The following is a 24,520-nucleotide window of genomic DNA, read 5'->3' as shown; positions in this document are numbered from 1 at the left end:
TACCCCAGACCACCAGGGAATGTACAAGTATCCCCCTCACTACCCCAGACCACCAGGGAATGTACAAGTATCCCCCTCACTATCCCAGACCACCAGGGAGTGTACAAGTATCCCCCTCACTACCCCAGACCACCAGGGAGTGTACAAGTATCCCCCTCACTACCCCAGACCACCAGGGAATGTACAAGTATCCCCCTCACTACCCCAGACCACCAGGGAATGTACAAGTATCCCCCTCACTACCCCAGACCACCAGGGAGTGTACAAGTATCCCCCTCACTACCCCAGACCACCAGGGAATATACAAGTATCCCCCTCACTATCCCAGACCACCAGGGAGTGTACAAGTATCCCCCTCACTACCCCAGACCACCAGGGAGTGTACAAGTATCCCCTCACTATCCCAGACCACCAGGGAATGTACAAGTATCCCCCTCACTATCCCAGACCACCAGGGAGTGTACAAGTATCCCCCTCACTATCCCAGACCACCAGGGAATATACAAGTATCCCCCTCACTATCCCAGACCACCAGGGAGTGTACAAGTATCCCCTCACTACCCCAGACCACCAGGGAATGTACAAGTATCCCCCTCACTATCCCAGACCACCAGGGAGTGTACAAGTATCCCCCTCACTACCCCAGACCACCAGGGAGTGTACAAGTATCCCCCTCACTACCCCAGACCACCAGGGAGTGTACAAGTATCCCCCTCACTACCCCAGACCACCAGGGAATGTACAAGTATCCCCCTCACTACCCCAGACCACCAGGGAATGTACAAGTATCCCCCTCACTACCCCAGACCACCAGGGAGTGTACAAGTATCCCCCTCACTACCCCAGACCACCAGGGAATATACAAGTATCCCCCTCACTATCCCAGACCACCAGGGAATGTACAAGTATCCCCCTCACTACCCCAGACCACCAGGGAATGTACAAGTATCCCCCTCACTATCCCAGACCACCAGGGAATGTACAAGTATCCCCCTCACTACCCCAGACCACCAGGGAGAGTACAAGTATCCCCCTCACTATCCCAGACCACCAGGGAATGTACAAGTATCCCCCTCACTATCCCAGACCACCAGGGAGTGTACAAGTATCCCCCTCACTACCCCAGACCACCAGGGAATATACAAGTATCCCCCTCACTATCCCAGACCACCAGGGAGTGTACAAGTATCCCCCTCACTATCCCAGACCACCAGGGAGTGTACAAGTATCCCCCTCACTACCCCAGACCACCAGGGAATATACAAGTATCCCCCTCACTACCCCAGACCACCAGGGAGTGTACAAGTATCCCCCTCACTACCCCAGACCACCAGGGAATGTACAAGTATCCCCTCACTATCCCAGACCACCAGGGAATGTACAAGTATCCCCCTCACTATCCCAGACCACCAGGGAATATACAAGTATCCCCCTCACTATCCCAGACCACCAGGGAGTGTACAAGTATTCCCCTCACTATCCCAGACCACCAGGGAGAGTACAAGTATCCCCCTCACTACCCCAGACCACCAGGAAATGTACAAGTATCCCCCTCACTACCCCAGACCACCAGGGAGTGTACAAGTATCCCCCTCACTATCCCAGACCACCAGGGAATATACAAGTATCCCCCTCACTACCCCAGACCACCAGGGAGTGTACAAGTATCCCCCTCACTATCCCAGACCACCAGGGAATATACAAGTATCCCCCTCACTATCCCAGACCACCAGGGAGTGTACAAGTATCTCCTCACTATCCCAGACCACCAGGGAGTGTACAAGTATCCCCCTCACTATCCCAGACCACCAGGGAATATACAAGTATCCCCCTCACTACCCCAGACCACCAGGGAGTGTACAAGTATTCCCCTTATTATCCTAGTATTATTACATCAGTGCTTTCCCTCATGGCAGCAGGAGTTACACATTGTAGTATATTATATGATCACAGATTACATCCCGAGTTCTGACAAAGTTCTTTTATTATATATAATATTCACATCTCTGGGTCCAGGTCCGGTATCGCCCTCAGCTTATAGTGAACGTCCTCCATAGCTCTGAGCATCCATAGCATCACAGCCTGTAGGGGGCGCCCTCCTGGTATAATCCTGGACCTCCTTGTCATTCTGCCCCCAGTATCACAGCCTGTAGGGGGCGCCCTCCTGGTATAATCCCGGACCTCCTTGTCATTCTGCCCCCAGTATCACAGCCTGTAGGGGGCGCCCTCCTGGTATAATCCTGGACCTCCTTGTCATTCTGCCCCCAGTATCACAGCCTGTAGGGGGCGCCCTCCTGGTATAATCCTGGACCTCCTTGTCATTCTGCCCCCAGTATCACAGCCTGTAGGGGGCGCCCTCCTGGTATAATCCTGGACCTCCTTGTCATTCTGCCCCCAGTATCACAGCCTGTAGGGGGCGCCCTCCTGGTATAATCCTGGACCTCCTTGTCATTCTGCCCCCAGTATCACAGCCTGTAGGGGGCGCCCTCCTGGTATAATCCTGGACCTCCTTGTCATTCTGCCCCCAGTATCACAGCCTGTAGGGGGCGCCCTCCTGGTATAATCCCGGACCTCCTTGTCATTCTGCCCCCAGTATCACAGCCTGTAGGGGGCGCCCTCCTGGTATAATCCTGGACCTCCTTGTCCTTCTGCCCCCAGTATCACAGCCTGTAGGGGGCGCCCTCCTGGTATAATCCCGGACCTCCTTGTCATTCTGCCCCCAGTATCACAGCCTGTAGGGGGCGCCCTCCTGGTATAATCCCGGACCTCCTTGTCATTCTGCCCACAGCCTGTAGGGGGCGCCCTCCTGGTATAATCCCGGACCTCCTTGTCATTCTGCCCCCAGTATCACAGCCTGTAGGGGGCGCCCTCCTGGTATAATCCTGGACCTCCTTGTCATTCTGCCCCCAGTATCACAGCCTGTAGGGGGCGCCCTCCTGGTATAATCCCGGACCTCCTTGTCATTCTGCCCACAGCCTGTAGGGGGCGCCCTCCTGGTATAATCCTGGACCTCCTTGTCATTCTGCCCCCAGTATCACAGCCTGTAGGGGGCGCCCTCCTGGTATAATCCCGGACCTCCTTGTCATTCTGCCCCCAGCATCACAGCCTGTAGGGGGCGCCCTCCTGGTATAATCCTGGACCTCCTTGTCATTCTGCCCCCAGTATCACAGCCTGTAGGGGGCGCCCTCCTGGTATAATCCTGGACCTCCTTGTCATTCTGCCCCCAGTATCACAGCCTGTAGGGGGCGCCCTCCTGGTATAATCCTGGACCTCCTTGTCATTCTGCCCCCAGTATCACAGCCTGTAGGGGGCGCCCTCCTGGTATAATCCCGGACCTCCTTGTCATTCTGCCCACAGCCTGTAGGGGGCGCCCCTTTCATATTACACAGCATTCTCTCCTTTGTGAAGGGCTTGTAGCTCTGCTCATCCTGAGCTTCCTTGTTCATAGATAGAACTCTAGAATTTACACCAGGACGGGCTGTGAATACATAACAATGTGTCAGGGTAACAATCGGTTCTGATCTACTCAGAGTCCAGACCGGATCAGGAGGCTTCATGTCCAAGGACGGGTTTGGGGTCTGGTGCCGTCCACTTTGATCCTCCAGGAAGTTGTTGTCTTGTGGATCAGATGTGGCTACATGTGGCTGTTAGCATAGGCAGGGGGCGGGACACTCCGGTCATGTGACCCTGCAGAGCCCACCCATGCGGTACATGAAGGTTCTTGGTATAAATCGGGGCGTTTCTCGCCTCCCCCCATCATCTTGTAGTCACCTCTAGAGCCCGAGCATCTCCTCTGTGTGTGCTCATAGCTCGGTGGTCTTCCCGTGCTCCGGTAACGCCCCCTGACACTGGTGGTACTGAGTCTTGGTGTCTGGTGGGGACTGTTGACACCAACATGTGGTTCCTTGGTTCCGGTGTCTCAGGACCAGTAAGACAGTGAGGACAATGACCAGGACTGTAATGACTCCGAGGACGGCGATGGTGACCACCTGCATCTCGCTGAGTCCGTGTTCCCTCTGAGTCACCACCTCCTTCACGGAGATCTTGAAGTGTCCGGGCTTCTCGGAGAGCCTGGTGCTAGTGACTGTCCTGGGAGGGACTGAGGGCACCCGCTCCAGGGCCGACGTGCCAGTCTCATATTCCCATGTGGGTTTGGGGACCGGAATCTCACAGGATTTCCCAGTAAATCCATTGGGACAGTAACACTCGTAGTCTCCCACCCGGTCGTAGCACTTCCCTCCGTTGTGGCACGGCTGCCCGGCGCAGTCATCCATGTTGACGGTGCAGAATCGTCCCTGGAAGCCGTGGGGGCACTCACATGAGAAGCGGTTCACCCCGTCTATACAGGTGGCCCCATTAGCGCACGGGCGCATCAGGCAGTCATCCACATCCGTCTCGCACAGCCGGCCCACGAAACCGGCCAAACAGCGGCACGTGAAGGTCTCTGCGTAGCCCCCATCATCCTGGCAGCTCCCACCATTCTGGCATGGAAACCTGAAGGAGAGCAGAACATTGTTACCATCCCTCATACTGGAAACACATCGGACCCATCCTGGTGCTGGTCTGCTCTGACCTGACACCAGCTAAGTGTATCAGTTCTGACCGATCCAGGCCTGATATAGTGGGCCGACCCTGGCACTGCTGTAGTGGACTTATCCTGGCAATGGTCAGGTGATCTAGTAAACCAGTTCAGAGATAATGGTCCAATCCTGGCACTGCTCTAATGGGCCGATCCTGGCACTGCTCTAATGGGCCGATCCTGGCACTGCTCTAATGGTCCAATCCTGGCACTGCTCTAATGGTCCGATCCTGGCACTGCTCTAATGGGCCGATCCTGGCACTGCTCTAATGGGCCGATCCTGGCACTGCTCTAATGGGCCGATCCTGGCACTGCTCTAATGGTCTAATCCTGGTACTGCTCTAATGGGCCGATCCTGGCACTGCTCTAATGGTCTAATCCTGGTACTGCTCTAATGGTCCGATCCTGGCACTGCTCTAATGGTCCGATCCTGGCACTGCTCTAATGGGCCGATCCTGGCACTGCTCTAATGGGCCGATCCTGGCACTGCTCTAATGGGCCGATCCTGGCACTGCTCTAATGGGCCGATCCTGGCACTGCTCTAATGGGCCGATCCTGGCACTGCTCTAATGGGCCGATCCTGGCACTGCTCTAATGGGCCGATCCTGGCACTGCTCTAATGGGCCGATCCTGGCACTGCTCTAATGGGCCGATCCTGGCACTGCTCTAATGGGCCGATCCTGGCACTGCTCTAATGGGCCGATCCTGGCACTGCTCTAATGGTCCAATCCTGGCACTGCTCTAATGGTCCAATCCTGGCACTGCTCTAATGGGCCGATCCTGGCACTGCTCTAATGGGCCGATCCTGGCACTGCTCTAATGGTCTAATCCTGGTACTGCTCTAATGGGCCGATCCTGGCACTGCTCTAATGGGCCGATCCTGGCAATAGTCTAGTAAACCAGTTCTGAGATAGTGGTCCGATCCTGGCACTGCTCTAATAGACTGATCCTGGCGCTGCTCTAGTAATTAGCGGGATGACCCTGGCACCAGTCTGCACTTCTCTACTGGACCAATCTCTTGGCACTGGTCTACATTGATCACGACACCTATCTGCACCACTATAGATGATGGATCGCCAGCTACCTACTGGTTCTCTTACCCTTCTGTTTCGCAGGGTCCGATCTTGAATTCACAGTTCTTGCCATGGAAGGATTGGGGGCAGGTGCAGGAGTAGTCGCCCTCTGGGGTGATGACACATTCTGCCCCATTCTGGCAGGGGTCGGAGCGCTCACAGATGTGCAGATCTACGGAGATGAATGTAATAGTGAGGAGGAGGATGACTACTGACTCTCATAGAGACCGGTGCAGCATCCGGCAGAGTTACAATAGTAATATAGGGTCATGTGACTTCTCCCAAACACAAGAGTCCGATAGGAGGAGTTTAGTGATGTAATGGTCCAGCCTACACCCTGCTACACTAAAGCCCATGGCGCTGAGTCATAGTAAGTCAAGCATCTGGGACCAGTGAGTCGTATCGGATGTGATGACATCATCAGCCTCCGTTATAACCTGAACATTATAAGGACATTGACCTCACCCTTGTCACAGAACTTGCCGGCCCAGCCGCTCAGACACATGCACTGCCAGGGCTGGTGGCACACGCCGTGGATACAGCCGGGCATCCTCACACAGTCTTCACAGAATGGACCGTCCCAACCGGGGTCACACCTGCCGAAAATAAACACCGAGAGTCAAATAACCCCAGTGCACCCCCAGCCTGTACAGAGGGGAATATAGTGCAACGTGTCCCTGCACTCACCTGCACACGTGGTCCTCGTCACAGTGTCCGTGGTACAGGTCACAGCGCTCCGCACACTCGTCAGCTGCAAGGGGACAAAAACACCGTGTGACCTCTGACCTCACAGTGACACCAAAATTTACAGAACAGAATTAGGATGTGAAAAGCAGCAACCCTGATCAGGCGCAGTACCTCCACATGACCTGTAGGGGTCCCTGATGCATCGTACAAGAGGGAAAGGGGGAGAAGGGGACAAAATATCCAGCGAAAGTGCATCCAAAAACCCTCCAGTCACATCCAGAGCTGCAGTCACCTATTTTGTTGGTGATCACTGCAGGAAGATTTTAAGCAGCAGGATTGTCGCTGCAGACTTGGATGTGACTGGAGACTTAAAAAGTTCAAAAATATTGCAAATAGACTGGAGCAAAGATTTTATGCCGAGATGTAGCGGATAATCACCTGTTACTGGAGACTTGGACAGGATCAGGACCCAACACAAGGCGGAGAGCAGGAGTGGAGGGCACCAGAGCATGGTCAGCACTGCAGGGTCTGCACCGGGGGGGAACAACAGTCAGAACAAGGACCCCCGACCATCACATGTGGCGGACATAGAACATTGGCCCTTACCTTCAGTGGAAGGACACGTGTGACTGTCCTGAAGATTAGGGTAAGACGTGCAGGGAGGGCCCCATCCTGGGGGGGCACAGCTGGGTCAGAGGGTTATGGATCCCAATGCACAGACATCCCAGGCCTCCCTGAGGATCAGAACAGAGAAGAGGAGAGAGTTATTCAAGATCCATGGGATGTAAGGTCTCCCTCCCCCGGGGCAGACGTCTGGGATTAGGGGTAGTGGTGATTGCTGACCCCCATGATGAGGAGATTTATGGGGGTGAAGGCAGGGCCACCATCGGGCCAGTAACAGTGGTACCCAGGGACCCAGTCAAGATGTCCACGACCTCAAGTCCTGAATAGAATAGACTCCAAAAACAATAATGACCCGATCACAATTTATTACATAATGAATTATAATAAAAGATGCAGCACCCAGTGCCCCATTATTTAAGGGATGCTCTAAAATGTATTCATGGGCTACGCTGTGTCATAAGGGGGATATATACGATACATGTGAAGGACCTAGATAGAATTTTGGAGCACAGTGTGGGACATAGTTGTTATCCAGGTGAACTGTATTTTTAGGGGCGCAGTGTGGAGATGTTCTAGAAGGGAGATGCTGCTTTTTATGTTACGGAAAGCTAAAGGGCGTATTGGAGTCTCGGAGGATCCGTCTCCTCACCCAAAAAAAACCCCAAAATTAGTTTGGCACTATTGGTATGGACGCTGTAGATCCAGGCGCTGTATGTATGTACTATAATGGGCCAGTACGTGCCTCTGGGTCAGGGCGGAGGATGTTTGTGAGGTGGAAGCTTTTCATTGTGATCTGTCAGCGGGTTGTGCCCGTCCCTGGGACACCACATACCTGGACGTGCTAATGACAGATCACCAGGTCCCCAGGGGCGTCCCCCCTGCCAGTGCTGACAGCAAAGAGGTCATTATACGATGACAGAGGATGCCAGGCCCTGCCACCACGTGTCACATGCACAGTCCTAAGCAAAAGTAAGTGCCCCCCTGTGAATTCTCTGGTATTATGTGTCAGGACACAATATAAAACATCTGCTGGATATAATACGGGATCTCACACAGCAGATCTCCCCCGGGTACCACGTGGGACAAGTTCTGTCCTGATGGATGTGAGATTGTCCGGAGATTTCCTTATAATCTTCCCAGATTGATGGAGGAGACAGCGGGGCACATGTATTTATGAAGAGTTTGCGCCAGTCTTGTGTGGCGGCTGCTCTGTACTGTACACATAAAGGAGAGTTCCAGAAAAACCTCAGTTCACGCACTTTGGGCGCTCGCAGGGTGCTCTGGCCCGCATGTCTCTGGAGGATAGCGAGGCAAACCCCATGTAGTACACACAGCCTCACTATTAATAAATGTGGCCCTGCTGTATGTCTCCTCCTGATGCTCCAGACCAGCAGCAGCCAGAACTTCTGCTGTTATACAGGAGGTCACACTGGCTGATGGTCAATGAATCCAGGTTTTTTCTGGTGCACTCAGTTGAACGAGCGTGCAACGCAATTATTTCAGACTTCTGACGCTAATGTGACGGCTGGTGAGAATACGGACCAGAATGCTCCTCTACGTGCACAGTATTGTACTGGTGCAAACACTACATAAACACGTGTACAAGCAGTATATACATGTACAAGCAGTATACATGTGTATACCTATAACCTATGCCTATAACCTAGGGTGTCCAGTTACATAGGGGCATCATGATGTATAGGAGCGAGGGCAAAGGGGCATCATGATGTATAGGAGTGAGGGCAGAGGGGCATCATAGTGTATAGGAGCGAGGGCAGAGGGGCATCATGTATAGGAGCAAGGGCAGAGGGGCATCATAATGTATTGGAGCGAGTAAGAGGGGCATTATAATGTATAGGTGCGAGGGCAAAGGGGCATCATAGTGTATAGGAGCGAGGGCAGAGGGGCATCATAGTGTATAGGAGCGAGGGCAGAGGGGCATCATAATGTATTGGAGCGAGTAAGAGGGGCATTATAATGTATAGGTGCGAGGGCAAAGGGGCATCATAGTGTATAGGAGCGAGGGCAGAGGGGCATCATAGTGTATAGGAGCGAGGGCAGAGGGGCATCATAATGTATTGGAGCGAGTAAGAGGGGCATTATAATGTATAGGTGCGAGGGCAAAGGGGCATCATGTATAAGAGCAAGGGCAGAGGGGCATCATAATGTATAGGAGCGAGGGCAAAGGGGCATCATGATGTATAGGAGTGAGAGCAGAGGGGCATCATGATGTATAGGAGCGAGGGCAGAGGGGCATCATGATGTATAGGAGTGAGAGCAGAGGGGCATCATGATGTATAGGAGCGAGGGCAGAGGGGCTTCATAATGTATAGGAGCGAGGGCAGAGGGGCATCATGATGTATAGGAGTGAGAGCAGAGGGGCATCATGATGTATAGGAGTGAGAGCAGAGGGGCATCATGATGTATAGGAGCGAGGGCAGAGGGGCTTCATAATGTATAGGAGCGAGGGCAGTGGGGCATCATAATGTATAGGAGATGATGCAGAGGGGCGTCATGATTTATAGGAGTGGGGGCTGATATCTGTGTATTAGGAGGAGGTCTGGGGGCTGATATCTGTGTATTAGGAGGAGGAGGAGGTCTGGGGGCTGATGTCTATATATTAGGATGAGGTCTGGGGCTGATATCTGTATATTAGGATGAGGTAGAGGTCTGAGGGTTTATGCCTCTGTATTAGAAGATGGAGGGGTGGAGTGGAAGCTGATGAGGTTACCTTGCACTTGTCTCAGCAGTTTGTGCTCCTCGGGGGCGGGCTTCCTTGCATGATCTCGGGAAGGAGGAGCCTAGTCACAGAGAGTTCACAGTATCCCAGTTGTGAGGTTTTGCCCCCTTAGGTCTCCACTGGTGACCTCTTGAAGTGTATAGATGACAACGTCTTAATGGATGTTTTGGTCCAATTCAGTAGAAGCCTCCAAAGAAGGGCCTTTTATACTGTCCACAAGGGCCATGCTCATGGGCTGAGATGTGAGCCATAGTCAGGTACCCGGCTGCCATTACCAGGATCCCCAAGAGCTTCTAGATAATCCAAGGCTTCAGTCTAGACTCCAGACCAAGAATCCAACAAGACACAACCTAAAAGAGATGGAATATTAGAAATTAGACATTTTATTGACCAGGGCATAACTTTTAGGGGATGGGAGGAACGGATGGAGGATGTGCTGTGGGGATTGAGGTAACAGGTGGAGGATGTGTCCTAGGTATTGTGGTAACTGGTGAATGATGTGCCCTGGATACTGAGGTGACTGCTAGAGGTACTGAGTACTGAGGTAACTAAGAGATTATATACCCTGGATACTGAGGTAACTGGGAGAAGATATACCCTGGATACTGAGGTAACTGAGAGAAGATATACCCTGGATACTGAGGTAACTGGGAGAAGATATACCCCGGATACTGAGGTAACTGGGAGAAGATATACCCAGAATACTGAGGTCACTGAGAGAAGATATACCCTGGATACTGAGGTAACTGAGAAGATATACCCTGGATACTGAGGTAACTGAGAGAAGATATACCCTGGATACTGAGGTAACTGGGAGAAGATATACCCTGGATACTGAGGTAACGGGGAGAAGATATACCCAGGATACTGAGGTAACTGGGAGAAGATATACCCTGGATACTGAGGTAACTGAGAGAAGATATACCCCGGATACTGAGGTAACTGGGAGAAGATATACCCAGAATACTGAGGTCACTGAGAGAAGATATACCCCGGATACTGAGGTAACTGGGAGAAGATATACCCTGGATACTGAGGTAACTGAGAAGATATACCCTGGATACTGAGGTAACTGGGAGAAGATATACCCTGGATACTGAGGTAACGGGGAGAAGATATACCCAGGATACTGAGGTAACTGGGAGAAGATATACCCAGGATACTGAGGTAACTGGGAGAAGATATACCCAGAATACTGAGGTCACTGAGAGAAGATATACCCTGGATACTGAGGTAACTGAGAAGATATACCCTGGATACTGAGGTAACTGGGAGAAGATATACCCTGGATACTGAGGTAACGGGGAGAAGATATACCCCGGATACTGAGGTAACTGGGAGAAGATATACCCCGGATACTGAGGTAACTGAGAAGATATACCCTGGATACTGAGGTAACTGGGAGAAGATATACCCTGGATACTGAGGTAACGGGGAGAAGATATACCCCGGATACTGAGGTAACTGGGAGAAGATATACCCGGATACTGAGGTAACTGAGAGAAGATATACCCTGGATACTGAGGTAACTGAGAGAAGATATACCCTGGATACTGAGGTAACTGAGAGAAGATATACCCTGGATACTGAGGTAACTGGGAGAAGATATACCCCGGATACTGAGGTAACTGAGAGAAGATATACCCCGGATACTGAGGTAACTGGGAGAAGATATACCCCGGATACGGAGGTAACTGGGAGAAGATATACCCCGGATACGGAGGTAACTGAGAGAAGATATACCCTGGATACTGAGGTAACTGAGAGAAGATATACCCTGGATACTGAGGTAACTGAGAGAAGATATACCCCGGATACTGAGGTAACTGGGAGAAGATATACCCAGAATACTGAGGTCACTGAGAGAAGATATACCCTGGATACTGAGGTAACTGAGAGAAGATATACCCTGGATACTGAGGTAACTGGGAGAAGATATACCCTGGATACTGAGGTAACTGAGAGAAGATATACCCTGGATACTGAGGTAACTGAGAGAAGATATACCCCGGATACTGAGGTAACTGAGAGAAGATATACCCTGGATACTGAGGTAACGGGGAGAAGATATACCCTGGATACTGAGGTAACTGAGAGAAGATATACCCCGGATACTGAGGTAACTGAGAGAAGATATACCCTGGATACTGAGGTAACTGGGAGAAGGTATACCCTGGATACTGAGGTAACTGAGAGAAGATATACCCAGGATACTGAAGTAACTGAGAGAAGATATACCCTGGATACTGAGGTAACTGAGAGAAGATATACCCCGGATACTGAGGTAACTGGGAGAAGATATACCCTGGATACTGAGGTAACTGAGAGAAGATATACCCCGGATACTGAGGTAACTGAGAGAAGATATACCCGGATACTGAGGTAACTGAGAGAATCCCCTTAGATTATAATAACATGAAGGACATTAGACGTCAGACAGTAATAATATAAATTGTGATGTCGTAATAGACAGGATGTGACCTCAGACTCTGATGTCATCTTATAATGTGGAGGCAGAAGTGCTATAATACCCAGTGCATGACCTTAGATGGTTATAATATACATGATGTGACCTTTATTATATTTTTATATAATATAGAGGTGGTTTTGTTGTAATACACAGAATATGACATTATATTGCTATAGACAGATCATGTGACCTTATTTTCTTATATGAAGGATGTGACCATAGATTGTTCTAATATAGAGATAGTGATGTTGTAATACACAGGACAGGGCCCTATATTGCTATAGAGGAGGGTAAAGTGAATGATACACAGAATATAAGAGATTGTGATAATACGGATCTTGTACAGATGTTATAGTACACAGGATGGGGCATCGGATTGTTATAATAAGGAGGCGGTTTTTATTCTAATGTACATAAGGTAAACTTAGATTGTTATAACATTGGATTGTGTGATGTTATTATACACAGGATGTTCTAACATCACCACCTCCATATAACAATCTAAGGTCACATCCTGATCGTATTCTGTGTATAATATCGCCCCTCCTCCGTATTACAGCAGTGTAGGGTCACGTCCTGTGTATTATAACGTCACTGATTCCATATTATAATACACAGAGCATGACCCTATATTGGTGTAATATGGAGAGAGGTGACAATATATGACACAGAATATGATCAGAGATTGCGATAATACAGAGGGTTGATGTTATAATACACAGGATGTGACATGAGATTATGATGTTAGATATGTTATTATATGAATTACGGTATGTGACCATAGATTGTTCTAATATAGAGATTGTGATGTTGTAATACACAAGAATGGACATTATATTGCTGTAATATGAAGGGCAGAGGGAATAATACAGCATGTGACCCTCTATTACACTAATATAGAGGTTTGATGTTACAATACACAGGATGTGACCCTATATTGTGGTTATATACAGGGTTGATGTTACAATACACAGGATGTGACCCTATATTGCGGTTATATAGAGGGTTGATGTTACAATACACAGGATGTGACCCTATATTGCGGTTATATAGAGGGTTAATGTTACAATATACAGGATGTGACCCTATATTGCGGTTATATACAGGGTTGATGTTACAATACACAGGATGTGACCCTATATTGCGGTTATATACAGGGTTGATGTTACAATACACAGGATGTGACCCTATATTGCGGTTATATAGAGGGTTAATGTTACAATATACAGGATGTGACCCTATATTGCGGTTATATACAGGGTTGATGTTACAATACACAGGATGTGACCCTATATTGCGGTTATATAGAGGGTTGATGTTACAATATACAGGATGTGACCCTATATTGCGGTTATATACAGGGTTGAGGTTACAATACACAGGCAGTGACCCTATATTGCGGTTATACAGAGGGTTGATGTTACAATACACAGGATGTGACCCTATATTGCGGTTATATAGAGGGTTGCTGTTACAATACACAGGATGTGACCCTATATTGCGGTTATATACAGGGTTGATGTTACAATACACAGGATGTGACCCCATATTGCGGTTATATAGAGGGTTGCTGTTACAATACACAGGCAGTGACCCTATATTGCGGTTATACAGAGGGTTGATGTTACAATACACAGGCAGTGACCCTATATTGCGGTTATATACAGGCAGTGACCCTATATTGCGGTTATACAGAGGGTTGATGTTACAATACACAGGCAGTGACCCTATATTGCGGTTATATACAGGGCTGCTGTTATGTGCTATGTGAGATGATTAGAGTGTGAGCTCCTGTGCCCCCTCCCCGTGTGGTTCTGACCTTGGTCCTGGTGGTCCTGGGGTAGGTCCCGGTATGTGGAGCGGAGGTGTGCTCGGCCGTCCTCCTCACCTGGGAGCAGCAGGAATCTGCGGAGCAGGCAGACACTTGTGCAGACTCTCACACACCTTCCCTGCTGTAATCCCCCGAGCGAAGACAAGGAGGCAGTGATGGGACAGCTGCAGCATAGACTCTGCCCAGACCTGTGCCCAGCGCTGCCCACCAGCACATGGAGACACATGTCAGACCCCCTCCCCAGCCTGTAACTGGAGAAGCCTATTGTTCCCTATATTTGACAGCAGATCAGAGGGAGCAGGGGGTGGCAGGGGGTGGCGTGCGCCTGTGTTTGGCTAGTGCCTCATTCCCCACATACCCAGGATTTCTCGGGAATAGCAGAGCCGGGAAGATGGCAGGAAAACCCCGGGGCGACTGAGCCAGGGAAAGGTCCCTCACGGTCATCACCGGGGCAGCAAATGGGTGGCCATGGAGGGAGAAGAGGATTACCCCCACATGGTGCCAGCACTGCTGCTCTATGCCCACCCTATACCCCACATGGTGCCAGCACTGCTGCTCTATGTCCACCCTATACCCCACATGGTGCCAGCACTGCTGCTCTATGCCCACCCTATACCCCACATGGTGCCAGCACTGCTGCTCTATGCCCACCCTATACCCCACATGGTGCCAGCACTGCTGCTCTATGCCCATCTCGTACCCCCACATGGTGCCAGCACTGCTGCTCTATGCCCACCCTATACCCCACATGGTGCCAGCACTCCTGCTCTATGCCCACCCTATACCCCACATGGTGCAGCACTGCTGCTCTATGCCCACCCTATACCCCACATGGTGCCAGCACTGCTGCTCTATGCCCACCCTATACCCCACATGGTGCCAGCACTGCTGCTCTATGCCCACCCTATACCCCACATGGTGCCAGCACTGCTGCTCTATACCCACCCTATACCCCACATGGTGCCGGCACTGCTGCTCTATGTCCACCCTATACCCCACATGGTGCCAGCACTGCTGCTCTATGTCCACCCTATACCCCACATGGTGCCAGCACTGCTGCTCTATGCCCACCCTATACCCCACATGGTGCCAGCACTGCTGCTCTATGGCCACCCTATACCCCACATGGTGCCAGCACTGCTGCTCTATGGCCACCCTATACCCCACATGGTGCCAGCACTGATGCTCTATGCCCATCTCGTACCCCCACATGGTGCCAGCACTGCTGCTCTATGCCCACCCTATACCCCACATGGTGCCAGCACTGCTGCTCTATGCCCACCTCATACCCCACATGGTGCCAGCACTGCTGCTCTATGCCCACCTCATACCCCACATGGTGCCAGCACTGCTGCTCTATGTCCACCCTATACCCCACATGGTGCCAGCACTCCTGCTCTATGCCCACCCTATACCCCACATGGTGCCAGCACTCCTGCTCTATGCCCACCCTATACCCCACATGGTGCCAGCACTGCTGCTCTATGCCCACCCTATACCCCACATGGTGCCAGCACTGCTGCTCTATGTCCACCCTATACCCCACATGGTGCCAGCACTGCTGCTCTATGCCCACCCTATACCCCACATGGTGCCAGCACTCCTGCTCTATGCCCACCCTATACCCCACATGGTGCCAGCACTCCTGCTCTATGCCCACCTCATACCCCACATGGTGCCAGCACTCCTGCTCTATGCCCACCCTATACCCCACATGGTGCCAGCACTCCTGCTCTATGCCCATCTCATACCCCACATGGTGCCAACACTCCTGCTCTATGCCCACCCTATACCCCACATGGTGCCAACACTCCTGCTCTATGCCCACCCTATACCCCACATGGTGCCAGCACTGCTGCTCTATGCCCACCCTATACCCCACATGGTGCCAGCACTCCTGCTCTATGCCCATCTCATACCCCACATGGTGCCAACACTCCTGCTCTATGCCCACCCTATACCCCACATGGTGCCAGCACTGCTGCTCTATGCCCACCCTATACCCCACATGGTGCCAGCATTGCTGCTCTATGGCCACCCTATACCCCACATGGTGCCAGCACTGCTGCTCTATGTCCACCCTATACCCCACATGGTGCCAGCACTGCTGCTCTATGGCCACCCTATACCCCACATGGTGCCAGCACTGCTGCAGAGTCCTGTAAGAAGAAGACCCCACAGATCACATCAACATGGAGGCCCCAGTAATTATTCCTGCAGATTGGTGATTGGCTCATGTATATAGTGAGACCCAGGAAGGAAGAGTAGGGGCACCTGGCACAGCCAGACACAAGAGGAGGGGGAGGAGTCCTGACCACAGGAGCTTACACTCTATAAGGAGGAGATACAGGAGGGGGAGGAGTCCTGACCACAGGAGCTTACACTCTATAAGGAGGAGACACAAGAGGAGGGGGAGGAGTCCTGACCACAGGAGCTTACACTCTATAAGGAGGAGATACAAAGGGGGGGATGGGGGGTGGAGTCCTGACCACAGGAGCTTACACTCTATAAGGAGGAGATACAGGAGGGGGAGGAGTCCTGACCACAGGAGCTTACACTCTATAAGGAGGAGATACAAGAGGGGGAGGAGTCCTGACCACAGGAGATTACACTCTATAAGGAGGAGATACAAGGGGGGGGGGGAGGAGTCCTGACCACAGGAGCTTACACTCTATAAGGAGGAGATACAAGGGGGGGGGAGGAGTCCTGACCACAGGAGCTTACACTCTATAAGGAGGAAATACAAGAGGAGGGGAGGAGTCCTGACCACAGGAGCTTACACTCTATAAGGAGGAAATACAGGGGGCGGAGCTTACATTCTATAAGGGGGAGGAGTCCTGACCACAGGAGCTCACACTATAAGGAGGAGATACAAGATTTAGGCTGAGGTAGAGATAGAAATGAGTGAGTGCTGAGAGCTTATGTGTATGTCCGCCCCCCGCAGTCTCCTCAGCTGTGTGACCCCTGTGTCTGCCACGCGTAGAAGGTCACTGTGCGGGTGGGGATTCAGCTGGTACATGACCTTGTGTACCTGCATAGCAGGATCAGTAGGGGACGCGGGAGCAGCTGCCCTCAGCTGTGACACGTGCCGGACGGACATCTAATCCCACAGAAGTCGCCTCGGGATGTTTCACATTTTATTTTTATTTTAAGAGGAAACGTCATGAAAACATCGGAACGTCAGTAAGACTTCTCGTGTTGTTATGTAACTCTGAGAGAGAGAGGGGTCACCGGGGGTCTTTCTTTTTTTAATTTAAGAAACTGTGATGGTTTGAAGTCTCCACCTCATAGGACGACAATCTGCAGACGATGGACCAGATTACGGGTGACCTCCAGCATGAAGGACGAGGAGCTGACGCTGACCGATGTCTGTGGTCGTCAAGTCAAGTGCCAGACGTCTCGTGGTTGGGGTACGAGATGTCGTGAGGACGACTTTCAGACTCATTACCACAATCAGTCAACACTTGTCCAGGGGGGACGATGAATCTCGCTCAACTCTCTGGAGAGCGCCACGTTCGGGGGGGGGGGGGTTGTAAATACTTGGATTAACTTATTACTCGCCACAAAGGAAACTAACCACCACATTCTAGGATGTCAGGGGCTAAATTTGGAATCTAAACCTCCCACTTACCAGTGGCCAATGCAAGTAATTATAGCCATAATGTGCCGTGGCAGAAGTCAGGGATTAACCTCGGCATTCCAGGAGGTAGACTAGCGCCTCATTACGAAAAAAAAAAAAAATCTCTGCAATGTCTTTTATGTTTTTGTTGCGATGCTTTTGCCATAAGAAATTGGTCAATCGGATCTTTTGTTTTTTACGTTGCTGACCATTGTGGAGGAGGCCGCCCTCAGGTCACATGCCGTACACAAGACTACAACTGGTTACCAGGAGATATATGACACCCATAGACAAAACCTTCACAACCGCTGCACCCCAACACATTGGCCAGACTGTAGACCAGACCCAGGGAGCAGCCAAAACCTTCCGGTCCTGGTATATGTGGCAACAGGTCATCCTAATCTTCTAGAGGTGCACAGATATTGACGATACTCATCTCGAAGGGATAAGATTCTTCCATCATGTCTCACCATTGATGGTGGATACTTTTACTCGGATTCTGACTTTTTGCCACCTGTTTCCATCTTAGTGGACATATTCTTCCATTCAAGATGTGAGCCATCAGCCCATCAACTAGATGATCCGCCATGTTGGATTTTAGAGAGTTTGGTTGCAGTCTATGGGCAGCTTTAAGTTCCTAATATTGTAGTGAGGCACAGGGAAGGCTGAGAAACATAAAGCTCCCACCCAACTGACTGTACAGAATGTCATATGGCCTGGGTCACACTCCTCGTGTCAAATATTGACCCTATTTGAGTGGAGATGTGAGGGCAATCTTCACCACTCATCATCAGGACCTCGTTCTCCTGCCTCTTGAGTGAATAGTAAACTGTATCACCCCTGGTGCGGCTCTACCGAAGTAGCAGCCCACCTATCTTCTCAATACAGACATCCTCGGAGCAGCAGGGGCGCTCTGTTATATATATATATTCTTTAGTTTCCAATCATCAGGTGATAAAAGTTCCAGTTAAGTGTCTTTAGCTATATTTAATTCTAGCTGAGATTAAGGGACCTTAATGGGAACCAATCGTTTCAGGCCACATCAAAGCCACCAACTTATATATATATATAAATTTATGAGAAAAATTACTTTTTGGGTAATACAGAAGCCTCCCGTATCAGCAGTTTTTCTTTGCTTCCATGTTGAGTCTTCATGACCCATTGTTCTCCCGAATTTCATTTGTCTTCCATCCAGAACATTCTCCTTCCATAACACAAAGGTTGTGACAGCAGAAAGTAAGAGGACACCGCTCCACTCATGAAACTTTGATGATCCGGCAGTAGAGACCTGTAACCAAACGCCAGACCAGGACAGGTGGACGCCTGGAACAACATTATCCTCTGCTCTGCTCCATAACACAGATGGGCTGTTGGAGGCGCCCAATGCTAATAGACAACCTCATACAGCAAGCAGTAGCCATACTACACCTTGTTCCGTCAGTAGAAAGTTTCCAGTGTTGTTGTCGATATCTCATGACTGGGTCAACTATTTGCTGCATCTGAACATCAAAATAATTGACGGCCTATAATTAAACATCAGACCCCTCCCTGTATCATTCCAGGTTGAGATGCTTTGTCAAGGTTTATTACGTCTATTGTCCCTACATGTTCGAGACGCTAAAACCTACTACACGTTATACTGGATTCTTTGGTTATTTTCCTGGAAGTGATTCGGGCAGAATAGATATACGTCTAATCATCGCACTCCAGGTTACCAGATGACTTATCGTAGGAGTGGATAACCGAAGGGAACTGGCAGGACTCTGGGTATCAGATGCTCATGGGTAATCTTCTCCAGTTTTGGACAGGATTCATACACCCACCATCTGTGGACCCTGTATCACCAGCCTTGAGCTATTAGTGGAGAGAAGGAACCGAAGAAGTTCACAGATAGGGCACTGGATTTTATAGTTTGGTGTGGCCCTTCTCGTGTGCCAGGGGCTGACTTCTCAGACAGGGAGGGAGGGGCTGTAGCCCTATATTTTCCATCTTTATATCTACGACTCTCTTTAGATCCTCAATCTGATTGGCGTTTGATAAAATCAATACAGTAAAAATATCTCGGCAGTGATCCAGGGCGTGAATGAGTCTGGGCGAGTCCCACACAACTCTGAAAAAGGATAGACGTGTTAACCCTCAGGTGGCTGGGCGCCCTTATCAGCATTAACTCCGTTCTCGTCTAGATAGACTCGTGATTCTCTGAAATTTCAGAACATTTTTTTGCGTCTCTGTGTTTCTTCTTGATGTCAGGAATCATATCCACCATCTTGGTCCTTGTCCGTTGACTTCTTCTCCTCCATCCCCTCAGAAGATAAGTTAAACAAGATGTGGGTGGCCACTGACTGGTAATTTACTCTTTATGGTCGGTTGTGCAGCAGTTGGATGAAGAGAATTCTCTTGCTTATGCATAGACGTGAGAGAGACTTCTCTATTCTATAGTCATAGCCACCAATGTTGTAGCTGCCCACATTCCTCCATTACTCTGTTTCCCGAATGGATGTTTGTTCCGTCTGCTGCGGCGCTCTTCTAAATCAAGGCAAGGCCCAGTGACAGCGGTCACATTTGCTTGGTGGTTCCTCATTGAGTTTGTATTTCATCTGCTTTCCCCACCCTCAGGCTTGATTATTGCTTCTGCATGTCCTCCGCCTACGTTGACCCACTTCTACCTCACTACTCTTACGTCCATCCATGGATTGCACCAATGTTTCTTAGCCCTAGGCTGGCGGTAAGCTACATGGCGACCACTTTAATAGATAGGAACCCGATGGTCTACCCAAGTCCTATATAGAAGGTAAGGATGAAATTCAAGTAGACCACCGGTTAGGAGAAACAGTGGGTCCACAACCTGCTGCTGCTTGGCACAACTTTTTTGCTTGATTAAAACCAATGTCTCGATCCCGTAAGAGACTTCTGAGGGACGGTTCTGTTTATTATTCGGACCTTCCAATAGAAGAAAGTTGTCTCCAGTATTGCTTATTGTATACGTCAGTGACTGAACCAACTACGGCGGAAAAATAGTCCACTCCTCCATTCCTTATGTCTGGGAAGTTATATTTGGAGTCACCAGTGACTTTACTATAATCTAATTAATGTTAATGAGGTATTTGAGGAAACCCCAGCATGATAGCGCCTCTGGCTGGTGCTCCCAGGAAGTGCTGGTCCAACATGGAAGAGGTGTGAAGCTTGCATGGGGCTGCTGCTGCTTGGTGGCTTTGTTTGCTTGTAATTCCAGATTGGCGCGTTGCCGCTCTGGCAGCATGTTTGTACATAAGCCAGGCCGTGTGTAAAATACGTGCCCCGCGGATACATAATTCACTGCAGCAATTAAAGGGCTCAGTGGTGACCCGCCCGCATTACTCATGGCCAAAGATTTCATTCCCCGTGTTTAAATAAACTCAGCATTCAGAACTAATCTCTCAGAGAAAAGAGCTTCAGACTCCACATGGCACTCCCTCTCCAGAGGAGTAACACGGGGGCGCGAAATTCTACCCCTTCTAACACATGGGAGTTTGCCTCTCCGTAGGGTAGTATTACACAGGTGGTAATAATTCTGCCCTTCTGTGATGCAGTACCACGGAGACAAACATCTTCATGTACTGGAGGTGGTCTGTGCCTTCGTCTTGTCACCATCGCCTCCCACCTGCCCCCTCCCATTCTTCTCGAGGAGCTTGCAGCCACCTGTACTCCTTCTCTATTACTTTCACCTCAATATAAATGGCAATTTCACCAATAGGAAGGTGCCTGAGCAATAAAGGTTCCCAGCATGCCAGTTCTTGCAAGGGTCTACATTCCTTCAAGCTGACGGTTCCTAATTGTTCCTACTAATTTCTCGTGTTGACCCCAACTTGCCTCTGACTTCACATCTCTGCTGTCTGCCCTAGAACAACTTACCTACTCTTCACAAGCTCTGGCTGCCCCAATTTTGTCTTGTGCCTTGGTTTCTCTTGGCCCCAAAACCAGCTTTAATCTACCCTGGAACCAATATAAGAGGCATCAGCCTTCAGCCTCTAGACCCTGGTGTAGGGTGAAAACCATTGGGAGGGTCTGTAGTAGTTTGGTGGAGCGGGATCACAGGGACACACATATATTGTACGATTCGGATTTCATCATCCAAGAGAAACCAAGAAGCCACCTAAGATCTGTGGCTCAGAGAAGACCCAGTAAGAAGAAGCCTTTCATAGGAACTGAGAGAGCAAGACCTTCGAGAAGTAAAGGAGGACATTGCTGGTCAAGTCCACTCTTGATTGGATGTCACGGTCTATCATGATCGGCTCCGGACGTCTTTCAGTCCTCGCCTCTTCTGTTCACCCCGGTTATTATCTATGACTTGTTATTGACTCCAAAGGCTTTAGGCGACCCCTGCTGGGGTCACGACCCACAGGTTGAGAACCACTGGTCTAGGACTTCACGCAGGACCTAAAGGGCGACAAGAGGAAGACAACACCCGATACACGAGACTCCTTACTAATAGAGGGCTTTCCGTGTGTCTTGTTTGTTGAAGGGGTTTTCCTAATGATCAGATACCGTAGAGACTGCGGGAAATCTGACCACCGGCAACACCGCCAATCCTCGCATCTCACAGCTTCCAGGTTGTTGTGTCCTCTAATAAACCACGGGGCTCTAATCCCAATGATACGGGTTATCCTGGAGATATTTTGTGATATTATAAATTATACTATGAGTATACAGATCTCAGTCACCGCAGGTCCATGTAAAGACTATACAAGAGTTGCCCAAAATGTGACAGCTGCCATGTCGGAGGAAAATCGTCCATGTGGATGCCAGAAACCTACAACCACATCATGGACACTGCCGGGGGTGGGGGTGGGTGGGGGGGCTCAAACTCAATCCAAGCACAGACCGCACTGTTATTTTCTGGATTTATCTTCTCATTTTGTCTCTCATAGTTGAGTTTTTTTTACCTATGATGTCACATAATGGCCTCTCGCATCTATGTAACCATCAGCAGAGGAGACCTCCATGTCCACCACCAGATCTCATCTCCGTCTTGTATCTCGATAAAACTAATGTAGAACGACTAGAAATAAGTGACCCTTCTCATATAATTCTAGTATCTGCAGAACATTCTCCCATGTATCTGTCCAAACCGCAACCAGAACCTGTATCACTGTGTACATACCCCAGAGCTGTACTCACTATTCTGCTGCTAGTGCAGTCACTGTGTACATACATGACATTACTTATCCTGTACTGATCCTGAGTTACATCCTGTATTATACCCAGAGCTGCACTCACTATTCTGCTGCTGGTGCAGTCACTGTGTACATACATGACATTACTTATCCTGTACTGATCCTGAGTTACATCCTGTATTATACCCCAGAGCTGCACTCACTATTCTGCTGCTGGTGCAGTCACTGTGTACATACATGACATTACTTATCCTGTACTGATCCTGAGTTACATCCTGTATTATACCCCAGAGCTGCACTCACTATTCTGCTGCTGGTGCAGTCACTGTGTACATACATGACATTACTTATCCTGTACTGATCCTGAGTTACATCCTGTATTATACCCCAGAGCTGCACTCACTATTCTGCTGCTGGTGCAGTCACTGTGTGCATACATGACATTACTTATCCTGTACTGATCCTGAGTTACATCCTGTATTATACCCCAGAGCTGCACTCACTATTCTGCTGCTGGTGCAGTCACTGTGTACATACATGACATTACTTATCCTGTACTGATCCGGAGTTACATCCTGTATTATACCCCAGAGCTGCACTCACTATTCTGCTGCTGGTGCAGTCACTGTGTACATACATGACATTACTTATCCTGTACTGATCCTGAGTTACATCCTGTATTATACTCCAGAGCTGCACTCACTATTCTGCTGCTGGTACAGTCACTGTGTACATACATGACATTACTTATCCTGTACTGATCCTGAGTTACATCCTGTATTATACCCCAGAGCTGCACTCACTATTCTGCTGCTGGTGCAGTCACTGTGTACATACATGACATTACTTATCCTGTACTGATCCTGAGTTACATCCTGTATTATACTCCAGAGCTGCACTCACTATTCTGCTGCTGGTGCAGTCACTGTGTACATACATGACATTACTTATCCTGTACTGATCCTGAGTTACATCCTGTATTATACCCCAGAGCTGCACTCACTATTCTGCTGGTGCAGTCACTGTGTACATACATGACATTACTTATCCTGTACTGATCCTGAGTTACATCCTGTATTATACTCCAGAGCTGCACTCACTATTCTGCTGCTGGTGCAGTCACTGTGTACATACATGACATTACTTATCCTGTACTGATCCTGAGTTACATCCTGTATTATACCCCAGAGCTGCACTCACTATTCTGCTGCTGGTGCAGTCACTGTGTACATACATGACATTACTTATCCTGTACTGATCCTGAGTTACATCCTGTATTATACACCAGAGCTGCACACACTATTCTGCTGCTGGTGCAGTCACTGTGTACATACATGACATTACTTATCCTGTACTGATCCTGAGTTACATCCTGTATTATACTCCAGAGCTGCACTCACTATTCTGCTGGTGCAGTCACTGTGTACATACATGACATTACTTATCCTGTACTGATCCTGAGTTACATCCTGTATTATACCCCAGAGCTGCACTCACTATTCTGCAGCTTTCAGAGTTGTAGTCTCCCTGAATGTAATATGCTGGGAGTTGTAGTCCGGGTATCACTCAGTGACCAATCAGAATCTCGGGTTGGTTTTACCACTGGTGTTATAAGCTGAGCTCTGATTGGTCGCCTGGGCTCCCTTCCTCTGCACAGCAGGTGTCGCCCGGTAACGTTTAATATCTGTAAGTCTCCGGCTATAACGGGCTCGGGGTGCGGGTGGTCAGTAGAGGCCGCATATTC

The 24,520-nt window shown here is 49.7% G+C and overlaps 1 protein-coding gene across 5 annotated transcripts; it reads right to left on the bottom strand.

Annotated features, from left to right (window-relative positions):
- Window positions 1-1,985: 1,985 nt before the first annotated feature.
- Window positions 1,986-24,486, bottom strand: DLK2 (delta like non-canonical Notch ligand 2). 5 transcript variants are annotated; one of them, XR_011853988.1, is made up of 9 exons: window positions 13,993-14,258; window positions 9,695-10,053; window positions 6,946-7,073; window positions 6,778-6,867; window positions 6,340-6,403; window positions 6,118-6,248; window positions 5,680-5,824; window positions 3,011-4,494; window positions 1,986-2,953 (listed from the first exon to the last, which is right to left on the bottom strand). XR_011853988.1 is itself a non-coding variant. In XM_072139824.1 (8 exons), exons 4-8 carry the CDS (start codon window positions 6,848-6,850, stop codon window positions 3,804-3,806), a joined length of 1,104 nt encoding a protein of 367 aa, XP_071995925.1. In that variant the 5' UTR covers window positions 6,851-6,867; window positions 6,946-7,073; window positions 9,695-10,053; window positions 24,377-24,486; the 3' UTR covers window positions 1,986-3,803. The 5 variants fall into 5 exon arrangements, 4 of the variants coding, with proteins under 4 accessions (XP_071995925.1, XP_071995924.1, XP_071995926.1 ...); XM_072139824.1 differs by lacking the exon at window positions 13,993-14,258 and adding an exon at window positions 24,377-24,486 and having other exon boundaries at window positions 1,986-4,494; XM_072139823.1 differs by lacking the exon at window positions 13,993-14,258 and adding an exon at window positions 24,274-24,368 and having other exon boundaries at window positions 1,986-4,494.
- Window positions 24,487-24,520: the final 34 nt, after the last annotated feature.

Source organism: Engystomops pustulosus, chromosome 3 (assembly GCF_040894005.1).
Source record: "Engystomops pustulosus chromosome 3, aEngPut4.maternal, whole genome shotgun sequence".
NCBI lineage: Eukaryota > Metazoa > Chordata > Amphibia > Anura > Leptodactylidae > Engystomops > Engystomops pustulosus.
This window is presented reverse-complemented; position numbering and strand designations above follow the sequence as displayed.

Coding starts and splice junctions, on each gene's coding strand:
- DLK2 (XM_072139824.1), bottom strand. CDS start 6,850: ATGCTCTGGTGCCCTCCACTCCTGCTCTCCGCCTTGTGTTGGGTCCTG. Junction 6,404..6,777: donor GTCCAAGTCTCCAGTAACAG/GTGATTATCCGC, acceptor GTCCCCTTGCAG/CTGACGAGTGTGCGGAGCGC. Junction 5,825..6,117: donor CGGCAAGTTCTGTGACAAGG/GTGAGGTCAATG, acceptor TCATCTCCGTAG/ATCTGCACATCTGTGAGCGC.